The sequence below is a fragment of the Pongo pygmaeus genome, chromosome 8, assembly GCF_028885625.2.
Source record: "Pongo pygmaeus isolate AG05252 chromosome 8, NHGRI_mPonPyg2-v2.0_pri, whole genome shotgun sequence".
In the NCBI taxonomy this organism is placed as follows: domain Eukaryota; kingdom Metazoa; phylum Chordata; class Mammalia; order Primates; family Hominidae; genus Pongo; species Pongo pygmaeus.
In genome coordinates, this window is record NC_072381.2 from 105,156,006 (window position 1) to 105,174,088 (window position 18,083).

An 18,083-nucleotide genomic window follows, 5' to 3' on the forward strand; every position below is an offset into this window, starting at 1 on the left:
AGAGAGGGCAGCTTATTTTGTGGCATACTGGGAACAGGCTAAGAAGGAACAGGATTCTGTGAGGCAGGACTTCCTGCCTGTAAGTGCTGTAAGATATGGCAAGAGCTTGCATGATAAGCAACGGTGTCTCCTCTGGAATTTGTCAAAACAAAAAGAGGTTTTGTTTCAGTAATGATCTTTACTCTCTAGAGAAGGTTAAGGTTATTTTTCAGGTTATTTTTCCCCTTAATCAAAGATACTTTTTTTTTTTTTCCTGGCCTAGTCCGGATTCGGGTGCAGCCAAAACTACTTTTTTTTTTTTTTTTCCAGTTACAATCCCCTGCTGCTTAAACTTCTTACCTCCATTGTCAATCAGCCAGCGGTTCTGACTGCCCATGGGGTCTTTTTTCTTAATCACACCCACCAGGTCACCTTCCAAAAGTGAGACATCCAAGTCTTGAGCAGCATTGAAGTTCCGTTCTGCCTGGAAGAGTTTTTCAGGGGGATACCTGGCCAGGAGGGAGGCCCGGAGTTCTTCTGACTGTAGCATGTAACTTGGCTGAAAGGTAAGACGTCAACAAAAATCTCTCAGTGGCCACTACCCCAGCAGCCATATTTCATCCCAACATGTGGCCAGCCTCAGAAATGAGGCAGGGACAGTTAGTCACTGCCCATCTCACTCCCATCAGATGTTTTTGTGATGAAGCCAGCCCATGTGGCTAGGTAAAAATCAAGAGCCCTTAGGCAATGTTTGATGCCTTTATAGTTAAGAAAATTTAACACACACCTATTCTTACATTTGTTTTCTTGTGACAAACATGTGATTAAAATGCCACTTAAAATACAAGAAGACCTACTAGTATCACTTATTTGGATTTTTTTTGTTAGATGAACCTAACCGAGAATTTCCCTATCTTGACTTCCCCACCTGTGAAAGCAAGGAAGTAATCAGAAAAAAACGTAATAATAAATTCAGACTGGGCATGGTGGCTCACAACTGTAATCCCAGCACTTTGGGAGGCCGAGGCGGACAGATCACAAGGTCAAGAGATCGAGACCACCCTGGCCAACATGGTAAAACCCCATCTCTACTAAAAAATACAAAAATTAGCTGGGCGTAGTGGCCTGTCCCTGTAGTCCCAGCTACTTGGGAGGCTGAAGCAGGAGAATTCACTTGAACTCAGAAGGCGGAGGTTGTAGTGAGCCGAGATCACACCACTGCACTCCAGCCTGGCAACAGAATGAGACTCTGTCTCAAAAAAAAAAAAAAAAAAAGGCGAATGCATGAGCCCACGATGGGTGAGAATGCAACCACTATTCTCCATTTATTATGAAATACAGAAACTCCAATAGTGGGATCTGGGCCTGGGGGCCTGGCTGCAGGGTTCCCACTCTTTACCCCGAGGCGGGGCTGCTGCTCTAAGTTCCCTACTCACCAGGCCCAGGAGCGGCTTTCGAGCAGACTGGCGGTCAATGGTTTTCCTCTCAAACGGCTTCTTGGTAGCTGGAAGAGACTCCGGGAAGAAGGTAAAAACCTGGAGTTGCTGCAGAACTCTGCTGTGCTCTTCGTGGAAGATGGCAATAAGGTTTCCCTCTCTACCGGCCACTTTGAGTAACTGGAGTCCATGGGAAGAGCAGAGATAGAGAAAAGAAGAAAACACGATGAAAGATCCCAGACTGACAGTCTCCTTAGAACCACTGGAAGCTAAAGTTCAGCTGCAGCTCACTCTCTGAGCTACCAACACAGCAGCCTGATGCAAGACACAAGTTCTCCAGGGCACTGCCTGTGGGCCAGGTTGGCTGGCTCTTCTGGGAACTGCTCAAGAGGGAAAAGGATGTTTCAGAAGCCACGGGCTTCATGACACCATCAAGGGATCAAGATTTCCTGAGAGCTGAACTAGCGACACGTTCAGTTTATCTAGTTCAGATAATTTTTCAAACCATGCTACCATTTTTCCCAGAAAAACACCAGGCAAAGGCCATAGATGACCATCCCACTGAAGGAGTAAGAAACTCACCGAAAGCAGTGGCTTTAATTGCTCCAGAGCCTGGTGCACGAAGTCACGGTGGGCTTCAGCATAGCCGTGGACACAGTTGGTGAAGAGGCCCTGGGCATACTGGTGGAACTTGGGCAGCTCATCCAGCAGTTGTGCATTCAGGGCTTCATAGTTGTTCCGGGCCGACTGCAGCTCCTCCAGGGTCTTCTTGTCCTTTAGCTTCTCTGCCCGTTCTGTACAGTTATAGAAGTCCAGGAGCTTGTCAAAGCGTTTCTGTACCAGCTTATGGGGCCCTGTAAACATGCTCAGTAACTGATTTAAGGGGGAGATGACAAGCCGCTCTGTCCTCTCCTTCTGTAGGGACGAGAAAGGCACATTGCTCAGCTGGACAGCATCCCACATTTGTGATTATCCAAGTCACTCTTAATGCTGATTTTGTTGTGTCCTGAACCACCTACTTCGTTTCTAGTACACAAGCTAAACCCATGCAGATCTACAACAGTATTCTACTAACCCATCACTAGCCTCTACTTAAATACTCCACAAGACTTCTCACTAGATACCTTCAATTCCCACATCAAAGAGTATGTAAAATATGCTAGTCTCACTTGAGCTCCTTGAGGTGATAAATGCTAAGCTGCACACTGATAAGATGTGTGCATTAGAAACCAGATGTGAAGTTTACCTGGTAACATTTATTATGTGTACATGTCTACATAGCTTGAATTTAACTCCAGAGTTAGTTGTTACATAAATCTGAGGTAGAATAACTTTCATACACTCATAAACCTTTAATCATAACTAGGTAATACCCATTTTTTTTTTTTTGAGACAGAGTCTTGTTCTGTCACTCAGGCTGGAGTGCAGTGGCGCAATCTCGGCTCACTGCAGCCTCAGCCTCCCAAGTAGTTGAGATTACAGGCATCAGCCACTGCGCACAGCCCCCATTTTTATCTTCCAAAGAATTTTTCTCTTGGTTGGGAACGGTGGCTTATGCCCATAATCCCAGCACTTTAGGAGGCCAAGGTGGGCAGATCACTTGAGGTCAGAAGTTTGAGACCAACTGCGCACACCCCCCATTTTTATCTTCCAAAGAATTTTTCTCTTGGTTGGGAACGGTGGCTTATGCCCATAATCCCAGCACTTTGGGAGGCCAAGGTGGGCAGATCACTTGAGGTCAGAAGCTGGCGAAACCCCGTCTCTACTAAAAATACAAAAATTAGCCAGGTGTGGTGGTGCACGCCTGTAGTCCCAGCTCCTTGGGAGGATGAGGAAGGAGAATCTCTTGAACCTGGGAGGCAGAGGTTGCAGTGAGCCGAGATTGTGCCAGTACACTCCAGCCTGGGTGACAGAGTGAGACTCCATCTCAAAACAAAAATAATAAATTTTTCTCTTTAATTCTTTCTAACACACAGACATTAAGGGTAAGGCAATGAATACATAAAGAACATAAATAGGTACTTAGTAGTACTTAGTAGCATCTTATTAACAATAATGTACAATTAGAACACCTGTCAGCTCCCCAGGTGGGCATGTCTTTTTCACCCTCAGGCCACTTATAGATCCCTACGAAACTATCAAACCCCATCCAGTTTTTTCTACAAGGGATTAAACAATCCCATATATATGGATTTAGAATTTCTCAAAAAATTTGGTCTTCAGCACTTCAAGTAATTTTTTTTTGAGACAGAGTTTCGCTCTTGTTGCCCAGGCTGGAGTACAATGGCATGATCTCGGCTCACCATGACCACCTTCCAGGTTCAAGTGATTCTCCTGCCTCAGCCTCCCTCATAGCTGGGATTACAGGTGTGCACCACCACACCTGGCTAATTTTATATTTTTAGTAGAGACGGGGTTTCTCTATGTTGGTCAGGCTGGTCTCAACTCCCAACCTCAGGTGATCCGCCCACCTCGGCCTCCCAAAGGGCTGGGATTAGAGGTGTGAGACACTGTGCCTGGCCTTAAAGTAGTTTTTACCATCTCAAATCTCTTTGGTAACATATTAACTATATTCCTAAATATTTGTCTTCAAGGTTTTGTTTTTTTTTTTTTTTTTTTTTTTTGGAGGCAGAGTCTTGCTCTGTTGCCCAGGCCTGGAGTACAGTGGTGCTATCTTGGTTCATTGCAACGTCCTCCTCCTGGGTTCAAGCTATTCTCCGGCCTCGGCCTCCTGTATTTTTAGTGAGCGGCAGGGTTTCACCACCTTGGCCAGGCTGGTCTTGAACTCCTGACCTCAAGTGATCTGCCTGCCTCTGCCTCTCAAAGTGCTAGGATTACAGGCATGAGCCACTGTGCCTGGACCCTCTTCAAGTTATTATTCCTATAGTTGCTTTTATTTGATCAGAGTTCATTGCCTAGTTTTCCTTTGTCCTCTGAAACTAAATTAATCACAAGCTATTTTTTTAAAAACCTGTTTGTACAGACACAGGTCCTACATTTCCATTTAACTAATTGAAAGTCATGTTGTGAATATCAAATCCCAATATGAATATAGCTAAAGGATGACGAATATGCCTGGTGCCAGGGCCTGTGTCCATGGAACTGACTTACATGAGCTGATGTATTTGAGATGACCCTAGGAAGGGGGGCCAACTTTTGAAGATAAAAGTTACTTACAAAGTTTGTGAAGAGCTGGTCACTGATGTAGCGATGCACCCTCTCGAACTGCTCCAGGTCCCGGTGTCCTCTCTCCATGCACACATCCCACATGCTCACAGCAGCCACCACTTTCACACATGCGGACTCCTGGAGCCGGTTAGGACAGACACAAGTCAGAACAGACAGAACTTTCCCGCTTTTGTCATACATCACCCTAAATAGCAGCCTGGGAAAAATGAGTTCCATAATTTGAAATTTTCTCACTAGTCTGGTATTTTAGCTTTGAAATAAGCATATTTTCATAAACTATGACTTATGGGGCACAGAGAAAAGTCTAAGACTTTTAATTCTTAAAAAATTGTTGAGGGCTTTTATCATCTCTTTAGCATTCCCCTATGTCCCTAATTAATAGAGTTTCTTAATTTACCAAAAAGTAAATTACCAAATTAGAACCAAGATGATTCCTATAGGATTAGGATAATGACCAGTCACCTCTCCTTCCTCAAGTCTTGGTTCATGCTGTCACCATCTCAAAGACAACTGTCCTGCCACGTTACTGATCATCACAACCTGGTTTCCCATCCAACCCTGGCACTCCCAATAGCTCCTGCTGTGCTGCTTCCTTTTTTTGTCTTTGCAAAAAAATACCCTCTCACATGACTAGAATTGACTAATGCTTGCTTATTGTCACCATCTCCCTCACCCACCCTCCTAGTAAAAATGCAAGCTCCACAAAGGTAGAGACTTTTGTCTGTTTTGTTTGCTGACTCCACTATCACATAGTCAACTCCTCCTGATAGTGAGAGTTTGAACTCCAGGTTGGTCTTCCAGGCTTTCTTTCAAGACCAGCCTGGCCAGCATGGTGAAACCCCATCTCTACAATGCTGGGCTGTAACCCAAACAGACTAAATACTCCATTAGTCTATTTCAAGGGCAAACAGAGAAAAGTCTAAGACTTTAATTCTTAAAAAAGTGTTGAGGGCTTTTATCATCTCTTTGGCATTCCCCTATGTCCCTAATAGGGTTTCTTAATTTACCAAAAAGTAAATTATCAAATTAGAAGCAAGATGATTCCTATAGGATTAGGATAATGACCAGTCACCTCTCCTTCCTCAAGTCTTGGTTCATGCTGTCACCACCTCAAAGACAACTGCCCTGCCATGCTACTGATCATCACAACCTGGTTTCCCATTCTTAAGCAAAACCATCAGTGCCTCATACATTGGTTTGATGCTTTATTTTTATAACATTTTTAGACCTTTTGTCTTTAATATTTATATCTGTACATATAAAGCCAGGGCTTCGTCAGTAAGATAACCCAGGGAATGTTGCTAATTCCTCTTGAGTGGGAGATCTAATGTGAAATGTGATGTCCTCTTGTTTCCTTTTAAAGGAATGCTATAAAGTCCCCAAATATCAGCCCATATGCCAATGTAGATACCAAATTATCCAGCCAATGGCCCTCAGCTTATGTTCGCGCTGGTTTTCTCCCTGTTAGTCAATCTAATTTTCTTATTGGGCAGGCATTTCATTTTGTGGCATGACAAAACTGTTCAACATTTTCTCTCAATTTCTGTCAGCAGTCAGAACTAAATTGATACTTCCATCAGATGGTTTTCAACGTTACATATATCCCAACCCAAAATGTATCAGTCACTGCTATGGAGGTGAGCCTTTTAAGGGCTGAGGGCTCAGGTATATAGTGTCACACTTTAGAAAACCTGGGGAGAAAATGGCCAACAGAGGGATATCAGCATGAGAGGGATATTAGGGGAAAGTCTTATGAAGCAGAAAGATAAAGAAACATACTCAGTAGCTGCCCCAATATTGTGTGTTTTATTTTTCTTGAGATGGAGTCTCACTCTCACCCAGGCTGGAGTGCAATGGCATGATCTCAGCTCACTGCAACCTCCGCCTCCCGGCTTCAAGCAATTCTCCTGCCTCAGCCTCCCAAGTAGCTGGGATTAAAGGTGCCTGCCACCATGCCCAGCTAATTTTTGTAGTTTTAGTAGAGATGGGGTTTCACCATGTTGGCCAGGTTGGTCTCCAACTCCTGACCTCAGCTGATCCGCCCACCTCGGCCTCCCAAAGTGTTGGGATTACAGGCATGAGCCATTGTGCCCGGCCCTAGTTACATTTTTAAAACACAAGGGTGGAAGTTGGCTATTTACTCAATAAATGATAGGCCACTGGGTAACCAGCTGGAAAAATAAAGTTGAATCCCTGCTTCAAACCTGATTTACTAAAGTCCAGACAGAGCAATGATTTAATCTTAAAACTTAAAGATTTAATTTTAAAATCTTAAAAAATGGAATGATAAAAGTACTAAAACACGAGATTGTTTAAATGTTGGAATAGCAAAGGCCTTTCTACATATGACACAAAACTAAGAAGCCATAAAATGCAAGTTTAAACCCTTATGCGGAGAAAACACTTTAAGCAAACTCAGAAGTCAACAAACTGAGGTGGGGGAGGATATTTGCAAACCATCTCAGACAAAGGACTATTTCCTCCAACAGATACAGAGAACAACATGATAAAGATGCCAGAATATAGGTAAGTCACAGAAAAATATAATGATATAGACATATGAGAATATCCTCAACTCCATCCCTAATATAAGAAATGACAATTTAAACTATATTGAAATATTTTTTACCTCTCTTGCAGGCAAAGATAAAACCCACTGGTTTTGATAACACTGAGTTAACAAGGGATACTGCTTGTGGAACTTTTCACCTTTACAACATCTCTGACATTTAACGGTAGTTGTCAAAATTTATACTGCCACATGATTTGGCTCAGAAGTACACTGGCCTTCAGACAGACTCACATAGATCAGAAAATGATATATCCACAAGGATATTCCTTGTATGACTAGTTCTAATCTTTTGTAACTACAAGCGATTTAAATATGTGCCAACAGGGGACTAGTTAAATATATTATGACATGTCCACAGTGATATACTATGCAGTTGTAAAGAACAACGGACCAAGGCCAGGCACGGTGGCTCACGCCTGTAATTCCAACACTTTTGGGAGGCCAAGGTGGGCGGATCATGAAGTCAAGAGATTGAGACCATCCTGGCCAACATGGTGACACCCCGTCTCTATTAAAAATACAAAAATTAGCTGGGCATGGTGGCGTACGCCTCAGCTACTTGGGAGGCTGAGGCAGAAGAATCACTTGAACCCGGGAGGCGGAGGTTGCACTGAGCTGAGATTCTGCCACTGCACTCTAGCCTGGCGAGAGTGAGACTCCGTCTCAAAGGAAAAAAGAACAATAGGCCTCTGTGTGTATGGCTACAACATCACTTCTGAAATTTAAGTGTGAAACCCAAGATGCTAGTGTATCTCCCACCTACACACACACACACACAAAATCTCTGATAGGAGGGGAGAACTTAGTGGATGGTGACTGTCTCTATAGAAGGTAACAAGGTAGGAGGAATAATTATTTTTACTTAGCCCTTTGGTACCTTTAAATTTTATACCATTTTATTTAGTTTAAAAACTTTTTTTTAAAAAAAGTTAAGGATCCCTTTCAAGGAAATTATTTTATAAGATCAGATGTTCAGGATGGACATGGTGGCTCGTGCCTGTAATCCCAGAACTTCAGGAGGCCAGTTTAAGATCAGCCTGGGCAATATAGTAAGATCTCATCTCTGCTTAAAAAAAATTAGCCAGGTGTGGTGGTGTGCACCTGTGGTCCCAGCTACTGAGGAGGCTGAGGTGGGAGGATTGCTTGAGCCCAGGATTTGGAGACTGCACTGAGCTATGATGGCACTATTGCACTCCGGTCTGGAGTGAGAGAGAGAGAGAGAGACTGTCTCTAAAAAATCAGAGGGACAGGAGTATCGAGTACACTCACAGCATCCTATATTAAATCAATAGAGAAATTAGAGACAAGAATAGAAAGGATGCTGGTCCTGGTTCTGACCTCAGGGAGGAAGCATTGCTTGAGGCAAGGAAAGACCTAGGCTCACCTGATCTCCTTGGCTTCTCTAGATCTCAAAGCTGTTTATGGCTCTAATACCTTTAGAGGCCGCCTTATAGCAACTGAATATTAATAAATTGGGAGCTGAAGTGATCAGAAAGCATACCACATAGGAACATTCTCTTACTCATATTCACTGCTTGTTCTTTCTCTTGTTTACGTTTCCTGTTTACAGCTTCCTAGCTTTTGCATTCGATATTTGATTTTCAAACTGGTTTTGACAAAATGAACTGTAATAAGCAAAAGAAAAATAAGGTGTGTGTGGGATGAAGGGTGATGAAGACCAAAAAGAGGGTGGAAAAAGTTGGGCTGCTTTGAAATGAATATGACAACATTGATCTAAATGCTATTACTGTTAAATAACCTATTGGCATCTCAACAAAAAGTTATGAAGGGGCACATAATAGTGATTTGAGTCCAGATTACTCAGCATTCATTAAACAATATGATTGATGAACAGGAAAGGGGACAGAATTACATCGTATGTTAGTCTAACTAGAGTGATGTTGACGCTCACCCGGATGTGCTGGAGGTAGAGAGACAGGTCTCGGATAAAAGACTTAATCAATCTTTCTTGCATTCGGAAGTTTTTTTCTGTTTCTTCAAATACTTCATCTTTTATCTGTTCAAAAATAAAGTGCTGTTAGCAAATTTGGACGCTCCTTTAATCTTACTGGCAAAAGTAGCTTTTTTGTGTGTGGAGACAGAGTTTTGCTCTTGTCGCCCAGGTTGGAGTGCAATGGCGTGATCTTGGCTCACCGCAACCTCCGCTTCCCAGATTCAAGCAATTCTCCTGCCTCAGCCTCTCGCATAGCTGAGATTACAGGCTTGCACCACCACGCCCAGCTCATTTTTGTATTACTAGTAGAGATGAGGTTTCACCACGTTGGCCAGACTAGCCTCGAACTCCTGATCTCAGGTGATCCACCCCCTTGGCCTCCCAGAGTGCTGGGATTATAGGCGTGAGCCACCACGCCTGGCCAAAAGTAGCTTTCTTAAAAACATCTTTTGTTCAAATTTTAAACCTTTAATGTTTTCCTGAATCATAGTGAATTGATTTAAACACCTGCATGTGGTTTCGAAAGACCTCCAAAATACACACAGGCCCTCCTTTAAACCTTCTTTGCAAGCCCTCTGCTCTGGCCAGGCTGCCCTCTTCACCCCAGCACTGCCATGTCTGCTGATCCTAGGACTGTTCCTCATGACGTTACCCTGCCTGGCATGTCTTCTCCCTCCCTGTGGCATGCCTGCCCCCTTCCTATAAGGCTCAGGTCAACAAGACTCTTGCTCTCACTGAACTGTTTTTCTAAAATACTACAGCATTTGGAGAACAAAATACAAAACCTAGCAATGGACTATTTTCTGGCTTATATTTTCCATGAATTGTACCTTATATATATAGTATAGCAGAATGATGTCTGGAGACTTCAGGTCAACTTTCAGCATTACCGATAAACTGTTTTTCAATCCATTCAATCTCTTACACTTAACATTTCTTTCTTTGTAATATCATGTATTCAACTAGGTGATCTCTTAAATTCCTGCTAGCTTAGTAAGTCTACAACTATAGTTTTGTCCCACCAAATCAATTATAAGCTCCTTAGAGGTGGTGAAAACTACCATAGTTATTACATGTCAACTGATCTGACCCTCTAATTTGCCTTTGTAACCAGCAGCTGGAGGGCCCTGTCTCCACCACCTCACAAAACCAGAGGATGTCCGAGGAAGGGAACCACGCCAATTGACGCCAGGCAGGCTGTCTCACGGAGCCCTGAAAAGCTGTCAAAGATGCGCTAAGCCTTCCAGGATGGGGATCTCACCTGAGGAGCAAAGCCAGTGAGATGCTTCAGGTGACTGCTAACTCGGTTGGATTTCTTGATGATGGAGTGGATGTTCAGTTTGGAAATTTTCTCCATAAGGCTATCTTCATCACCCTTACGGTACTTGAGGACTAGGGAGTAAGTCAGAAAAGCACTTTTCTCAGCATGGACACATTACAAAATGAGCCATAAAATGAGATGAACACCCAAACGGGAGCTAGTGCTTGTCTTCAATGAGCTTATAACAAAATATTAATCCAAATAATGATTTATGGACAGACATGATATCTGAAGCACAGCAGAGAGACAATGGGCGGCCGGGAGAGGGGTCAGAGACAAGGAGGAAACAGCAGAGGGTGTTAAGGGAAAGAACTTCAGGAAAACTGAAGTCAATGCCTGGGTCTGCCACTTAAGGTATGGTGTTAAATCAGTCATTTTTACCTTGAGTCTCATTTGCCTCTTCAATAAAATGCAGAAAGCAATACTTGTAAGGCCATCTTAAATGGTGCCATACACAAATGAGATATTGATATCCAATCGTCTCCCATAGTAAAAAGCTCTACAGCAGTAATTTAATTACCATGTTAAACATTAGGCACAACCTATAGAAAAGTGTAGAGATAAAAGTAGAAGGGTGGCAAGGGGAAGACTGGGAGGCAGCAAAAAAGGTATACCTGGTTGTAGAAGTTGGAGACTACATCGCATTAGGAGATTTGAACCAAGGGAAAGGGCTGGATGACCAGAGAGCTTTAGAAGCCACAGTCAACATCCCATCCTAATGAGGGTGACACAGTTGAAGTAGAAGGCAGAGAAATGATTTTAGATAACTTTAAAGTGTGGAGAAGAATGGAAAGACAAAAAGGTTACACTGTATTATATCTTGAAGATATGAATAATAAATGAGCTCAGCACAGTCATTGTGCTATATATACTCACTGAACGCTCAAGTTAGGACCTCAAGAGACCTGATGAGTGCATTCAGTGTTATGAAGAAGGAGTGGGTGGGTGGGCAACTGACTGTTTTAGGAGGGGAAGTGAGGGACTCAACCCAGAGAGGTCACTGGGCATGGGCAGTGAAGACAGGACAAGAAAGGTGAGCAGATTGGGGTTTTCTAAAAGACAAGAAGTCCTAGCTTTAGTAGAGGTAGTAAAACATCCAATTAGACACTTAGAAAAAACAAGTCTATGCATGGACTCCAGAAGAGCTCCATAAATGAGGTGAGGAGGAAACTGCCCATGCTCGAATAAAACTTCCCATCACCCAGTCTCCACTGTCTTCATATCCCTTGAGAAAGGCTCTTATTGCTATATATTTTATTACAGATGCCTTATTTCCAATATACCATACTTGTGCTTTTATCATTACTTCTGCCTTTAATAAATACCACATTTTGGGCCGGGTGCAATGGCTCACGCCTGTAATCACAGCACTTTGGGAGGCTGAGAGTTCCAGACCAGCTTGGCCAACATGGTGAAACCCTGTCTCTACTAAAAATACAAAAATTAGCTGGGCATGGTGCCACATGCCTGTAATTCCAGCTACTTGGGAGGCTGAAGCAGGAGAATTGCTTGAACATGGGAGGTGGAGGTTGCAGTGAGCTGAGATAGCACCACTGCACTCCAGCCTGGGGGACAGAGCAAGACTCTGTCTCAAAAAAATAATAATAAAATATCATATTTCCCCCAAATTCTACCATTTCTTCATCACAGCCCTATTTTACCTACCACCTGCCTTGTCCAACTCTAGTGAGGTAATGAATTGTTTTGAGAAGAAAAGCATTCTCAAAGGGCATACCTCCTTTTCAGCAATTATGCTATTCTTACCCAGGTCCTTTCGCCGTTTATATTCATTAATGTTAACGTTGATTTCTTTGACCGCAAGGACTGCATTGGTTAAAGGCACTTTATCTGGGTGGGATTCTGGGGTGGAATTCAGCAACTCCATTAGCAACAGCGGGTAACGCATTACTCTCTGTACTGGTTTGATGAGGAAGGAGCCCAGGTTAATATAATTTGTGCATCCCCTGTAAGAGAAGGAAAAAAGACTTTAGCAAGCTATCAATAATATAGCACCCAGCCTGGGCAACATCGTGAGACCCCATCTTAAAAAAATTTTTTTTAACATCATAATAATGTATCCCTATGGGCAGGATTTGTTCCTAAATATTGCTCTCTGTTCTTTTACCCTACTTTTCAATTTCAGTCATTCAACATGTATTCATCTAATAAACACCAGGTACTGTTCTAGGTGCTGGGGATTTAATAGTGACCCCAAAAGTCCCTGCCCTGGTAGGAGAAGATAGGCAATAAACAGATAAGTAAAGTGTTCCCTTGGGGATAAGTGCTACGAAAGAAAACCCAGCAAGGTGAGTCTACTTCTAGGTTTGTCTATAAAGGAAGAAAATACAGTTGTTTAAGAGTTAGGAAAAATGCACAGAAGAAATGAGCGCATACATCAAGCAGCAATGGAACTTACCATTCGTTGTATAGGCTCCTACAAGGCAGTGGGCATGAAAAGAAAAGAGAGAGCTTATTAGAGAATCTTGAGTTTCACATTCTTCTCAGAACATGAATCACGTGGGACAAAAAATTATGAATGTTTATGGTAACATATTTAGTCTACTAAAAAATGTTAGCCCTGGCCAGGCACGGTGGCTCACGCCTGTAATCCCAGCACTTTGGGAGGCCGAGGTGGGTGGATCACCTGAGGTCAGGAGTTCAAGACCTGCCTGGCCAACCTGGTGAAACCCCGTCTATACTAAAAATATAAAAATTAGCTAGGCATGGTGGCACGTGCCTTGTAATCCCAGCTGCTGGGGGGCTGAGGCAGGAGATCACTTGAACCCAGGAGGTGGAGGTTGCAGTGAGATGAGAGCGCCACTGCATTCCAGCCTGGACAACAGAGTGAGACTCTGTCTCTCCAAAAAATAAAAAGTAAAAAAAAAAAAGCCCATAATTTCTCTTTCATCTACTTATCCATATATTATATCTTTATACCTTGCTTCCCTAAGACCAGGACAATCTCACCTGATGTCTAGAATACCTTGGCTGGGCACGGTGGCTCACACCTATAATCCCAGCACTTTGGGAGGCCGAGGCAGGCGGATCACTTGAGGTCAGGAGTTTGAGACCAGGGTGGCCAACATGGTGAAACCCCATCTCCACTAAAAACACAAAAATTAGCCAGGTATGGTGGTGTGCGCCTGTAATTCCAGCTAGTTGGGAGCCTAAGGCAGGGAGAATCGCTTGAACCCAGGAGGCAGAGGATGCAGTGAGCTAAGATTGTGCCACTGTATGCTGACCTGGGCAATGAGCTGAGATTACACCACTGCACTCTGGCCTGGGTGAGAGTGAGACTCCGTCTCAAAAAAACCCCCTGTATTTAGTGTTCTCACCTATGCTCTTGTTTATTTGGACCAAACCATCCTCTCCTGGCTGCTTTTTAACCTGATAATGCTAACCTAATACTCCATACAGATAAAACTTATTCACATGGACAAAAATACAATCAGGAAGCCACCTAAATGATATATATCATGGATATCTTATGTTTAAAATAAGATAGATGTCATCATCAAGTCCAGGCATATACACAGGTATAACTTAGAGAACTAAAGAGCTGTAATGGAAGTTAAGTGGTCAAAACTCTTACTTCAGATCTGCCAAGGAGTCCTGAAGGTGCTTCTGGATCTTCTCATCCTTCTCGTAGATTTCAAGCAGCGCAATGGCCTCATCATGATTCTGGCAGTAAACCTTGTATGTTCCCTCAAGCTCATCCCGGTGACCAAGAAACACAGGTCCTTTGGAATACACACAAACATACAGTGTTTTTAGTAAACTTTCTTCTCAGTATACTAAATGTAAGGTACACAGCCAAACTTTAGTACCAGCTAAATCCTATTACAAGAAATGATAGTAAGACTATCCATCAAATAGTAAGAAACTTCCATCTAACAGCTAAAAGTTGTAATCATTTAAAGGAAAATTTAGAAAGCCATGTCATCCATGTATGTATGTATTCATTTTATTTTATTTTATTTTTTGAGACAGGGTCTCACTCTGTCACCCAGGCTGGAGTGCAGTGGCACAATCTCAGCCCACTGCAGACTCAACCCCCCAGACTCGGGTCGGTCCCTAGTAGCTGGGACCACGTGTGCATGCCACCATGCCCAGCTAATTTTTCATATTTTTGGTAGCGGGGGGGTTTGCCATGTTGCCCAGGCTCATGTATTTGTTTTAGAACACACACACACACACACACACACACACACACACACACACGTGCGACTGGCCTCTGAAACAGAGCCTCCAGTCCCTTTGCAGTCGAGCCAAGTCAGGCATCTGAGAGCGTTCTCCATGTAGGGATGTAATGAGAACCCCATAAGGAGGAGCCCCTCACTTTTTTCTTCCTGAGACGGAGTCTCTTGTCGCCCGGGCTGGAGTGCGATGGCACATCTCGGCTCACCGCAACATCCGCCTCCCTGGTTCAAGTGAGTCTTCTGCCTCAACCTCCCAAGTAGCTGGGATTACAGGCACACACCACCATACCCAGCTAATTTTTGTATTTTTAGTAGAGACGGAGTTCTTCTACAGCCGCAGTTTCTAGCATTTTTGCGCATAAATAAGACTGGATAAAGTGTATTACATTAAAATACCTATAATGATAAATCCCCAACTTATGATATAGTAACCTATATACTTCTTTATTTTTTTTGAGGCAGGGTCTCACTCTGTTGCCCAGGCTCTACTGTAGTGGTACGATCTTGGCTCACTGCAACCTCCACCTCCCAGGCTCAAGTGATCCTCCCACCTCTGCCTCCTGAGCAGCTGGGACTACAGATGTGCGCTGCCATACCTGGTTAATTTTTGTAATTTTAGTAGAGACAGGGTTTTGCCATGTTTGCCAGGCTGGTCTCAAACTCCTGGGCTCAAGCAATCCACCTGGCCTGGGCTTCCTAAAGTGCTGGGATTACAGGTGTGAGCCCCAGCCATATGTACTTCTTTATAAGGTATTAAATAACCAAATGTAGCACTGAGTCTAACAATTCCCATACTGTCACAGCTTGAGGAGTGCCACACACTGGTAACATTGGCTGCCACTGGTTGATGGTTACTGAAATTTCAAGACATTTGCAACAACCTAATGTGATAGAAACATGTGACTTCTGTTGGTGACAAAGTCACAGCTACTACTATGTGGTTTATTCCCTACATTCATACTTTAAATAAACACTATATTTCAGTTAAAAATTAGTAAAAAAAAATAAAGATGTCATTTTTTTCCCTATCCCCAGACCCCTCATCTACAGTCAGTTAGGCACAGCAACAGTTCCTAAGCAAACTTCCACAGAACAATTGCCTTCAGAGCTGTGGCCTGAATGTGCGGGTCCCTGGCTTACTATGACGACTCTTCCTCTTGCCCTTCTTTCCTCTTCTCAGTGTATTTGGTGTTCCCTTCTTCAGCTCCATGTTCCACAAAAAAGAGCTCTCATCCTTGCTCTCCTCCCTCCAATATGATACTGTTTACTGCTTCCCTACAACCAACCATCCCTACCAGCTGTCCAGGCACGACCCCTCCCTTAGGGACCCTATCGCTGCTTCTGTGGAGTCACCTCTGTTCTCTCACTGTTGTGTCCCATAGAAGTCCCTGTTCTTGTGCAGAACTTTTTTTTTTTCTTAAGACAGGGTCTCCTGGGTTGCCCAGGCTGGAGTGCAGTGGCATAATCTTGGCTCACTGCACCTGCCACCTCCTGGGCTCAAGTGATCCTCCCACCTCAGCCTCCTGAGTAGCTGGGACACCACCACGCCTGCTAATTTTTGCATTTTTTGGTAGATGGGGTTTCGGCACGTTGGTCAGGCTGGTCACAAACTCTTGGGCTCAAGTGATCCACCTGCCTCGGCCCTTCCAAAGTGCTGGGATAACGGGCGTTAAGTCACCACGCCTGGCCTAAAAAGTTTCTATTTAAACTATTTTCCTTAATGTATAACTCCTTTCTTTAAGAGAAACTTAATTTTTTTCATATCACCTCACACTGCCCTTTCTCACTGGAAGCCTCCCTTCTTTTTTTTTTTTTTTTTTTTTTTTGAGACGGAGTCTCGCTGTGTTGCCCAGACTGGAATGCAGTGGCATGATCTCAGCTCACTGCAACCTCTGCCTCCTGAGTTCAAGTGATTCTCCTGCCTCAGTCTCCTGAGTAGCTGGGATCACAGGCATGCGCCACCACACCTGGCTCATTTTTGTATTTTTAGTAGAGACAGGGTTACACCATGTTGGCCAGGATGGTCTCAAACTCCTGATCTCAGGTGATCCGCCTGTCTCAGCCTCCCAAAGTGCTGGGATTACTGGTGTGAACCACCACAACCCGGCTGCCTCCCTTTAAAAAAAAAAAAAAAAAATTGTTTGCCGGACATGGTGGCTCAAGCCTGTAATCCCAGCACTTTGGGAGGCCAAGATGGGTGGATCCCCTGAGGTCAAGAGTTCGAGACCAGCCTGGCCAACATGGCAAAACCCCGTCTCTACTAAAAATACAAAAATTAGCCGAGCATGGTGGCAGGCACCTGTAATCCCAGCTACTCGGGAGACTGAGGCAGGAGAATCATTTGAACCCAGGAGGCAGAGGTTGTCGTGAGCAGAGGTCATGCCACTGCACTCCAGCCTGGGCACAGAGCGAGATTCTGTGTAAAAAAAAAAAAAAATTGTTTTGAGACAAGGTCTCACTCCATATCCTAGACTGGAGTGCAGTGTCGTGACCATTGCCCACTGCAGCCTCCAACACCTGGGCTCAAGCAATCCTCCTGCCTCAGCCTCTCAAGTACCTGGGACTACAGGTATGTGCTACCACACCTGGGTAATTTTTTTTTTTTTTTTTTTTTGTAGAAACGAGGTCTCGCTATGTTGCCCAGGCTGGGCTTGAACTCCTGGCCTCAAGCAATCCTCCCGCCTTGGCCTCCCAAACTACTGAAATTACAGGCATGAGCCACGGCACCTGGCCAGAAGCTTCCCTTCTGTCTACTCCTGCAACCTACCAGTCACAACAGTGGGGGTGGGGCTTGCTCCTTTTTCATCTTCACGGCCACTGTTTTTTTTTTTTTTGTTTTGTTTTTTAAGAGATGGGGCCTTGCTCTGTCACCCAGGTTGGAGTGCACTGTCATGAACACAGCTCACTGCAGCCTTGACCTCCTGGGCTCAAGCAATTCTCTGCCCTCAGCCCCCCAAATAGCTGGAACTACAAGTGTACCCCACCATACCTGGCTAATTTTTGTATTTTTTGTAGGGATGGTGTTTCACCTGGTTGGTCAGGCTGGTCTCGAACTCCTGAGCTCAGCAATCCGCCCACCTTGGCCTCCCAAAGTGCTGGGATTACAGGCGTGGGCCACCGTGCCTGGCCTTCACGGCCACTTTGGAATTCCTAAAGCCACCCACGTCTTCCTCTGGTTTCACCATTCTACATTAGTCTGCCGCCTTCTTTTTGCAGCCCTTTCCCTAGTTGCATTCTTAGAATCTTCACCATCCAGACTGATGATTTACATTCAATTCGCCGTTCTTCAACTTCCCTGATAGTCACTATTTTACATCAATTACAAACTAGCAAAGCTACACCTATCATCTCTTTCAAACTCTGGATCACAAAATATACTTAACGGGTCACAGTCAGCACTGTTTTGATGAGCTAGAATGGATTTTTTTTTTTT

The 18,083-nt window shown here is 43.9% G+C and overlaps 1 protein-coding gene across 7 annotated transcripts in view; it reads right to left on the bottom strand.

Moving 5' to 3' along the window:
- The window catches only part of DNMBP (dynamin binding protein), a 135,469-nt gene that overhangs the window by 12,343 nt on the left and 105,043 nt on the right, over nt 1–18,083 (bottom strand). For all 7 annotated transcript variants that reach the window (XM_063670143.1, XM_063670142.1, XM_054435548.2 and 4 more), the window contains 9 exons: nt 14,044–14,191; nt 12,868–12,885; nt 12,216–12,415; nt 10,392–10,522; nt 9,089–9,193; nt 4,593–4,721; nt 1,998–2,330; nt 1,416–1,595; nt 340–538 (listed from right to left, as the gene is read on the bottom strand). In XM_063670143.1, coding sequence (XP_063526213.1) covers nt 340–538; nt 1,416–1,595; nt 1,998–2,330; nt 4,593–4,721; nt 9,089–9,193; nt 10,392–10,522; nt 12,216–12,415; nt 12,868–12,885; nt 14,044–14,191 — 1,443 coding nt within the window. The remainder of the gene's footprint in view (nt 1–339; nt 539–1,415; nt 1,596–1,997; nt 2,331–4,592; nt 4,722–9,088; nt 9,194–10,391; nt 10,523–12,215; nt 12,416–12,867; nt 12,886–14,043; nt 14,192–18,083) is intronic.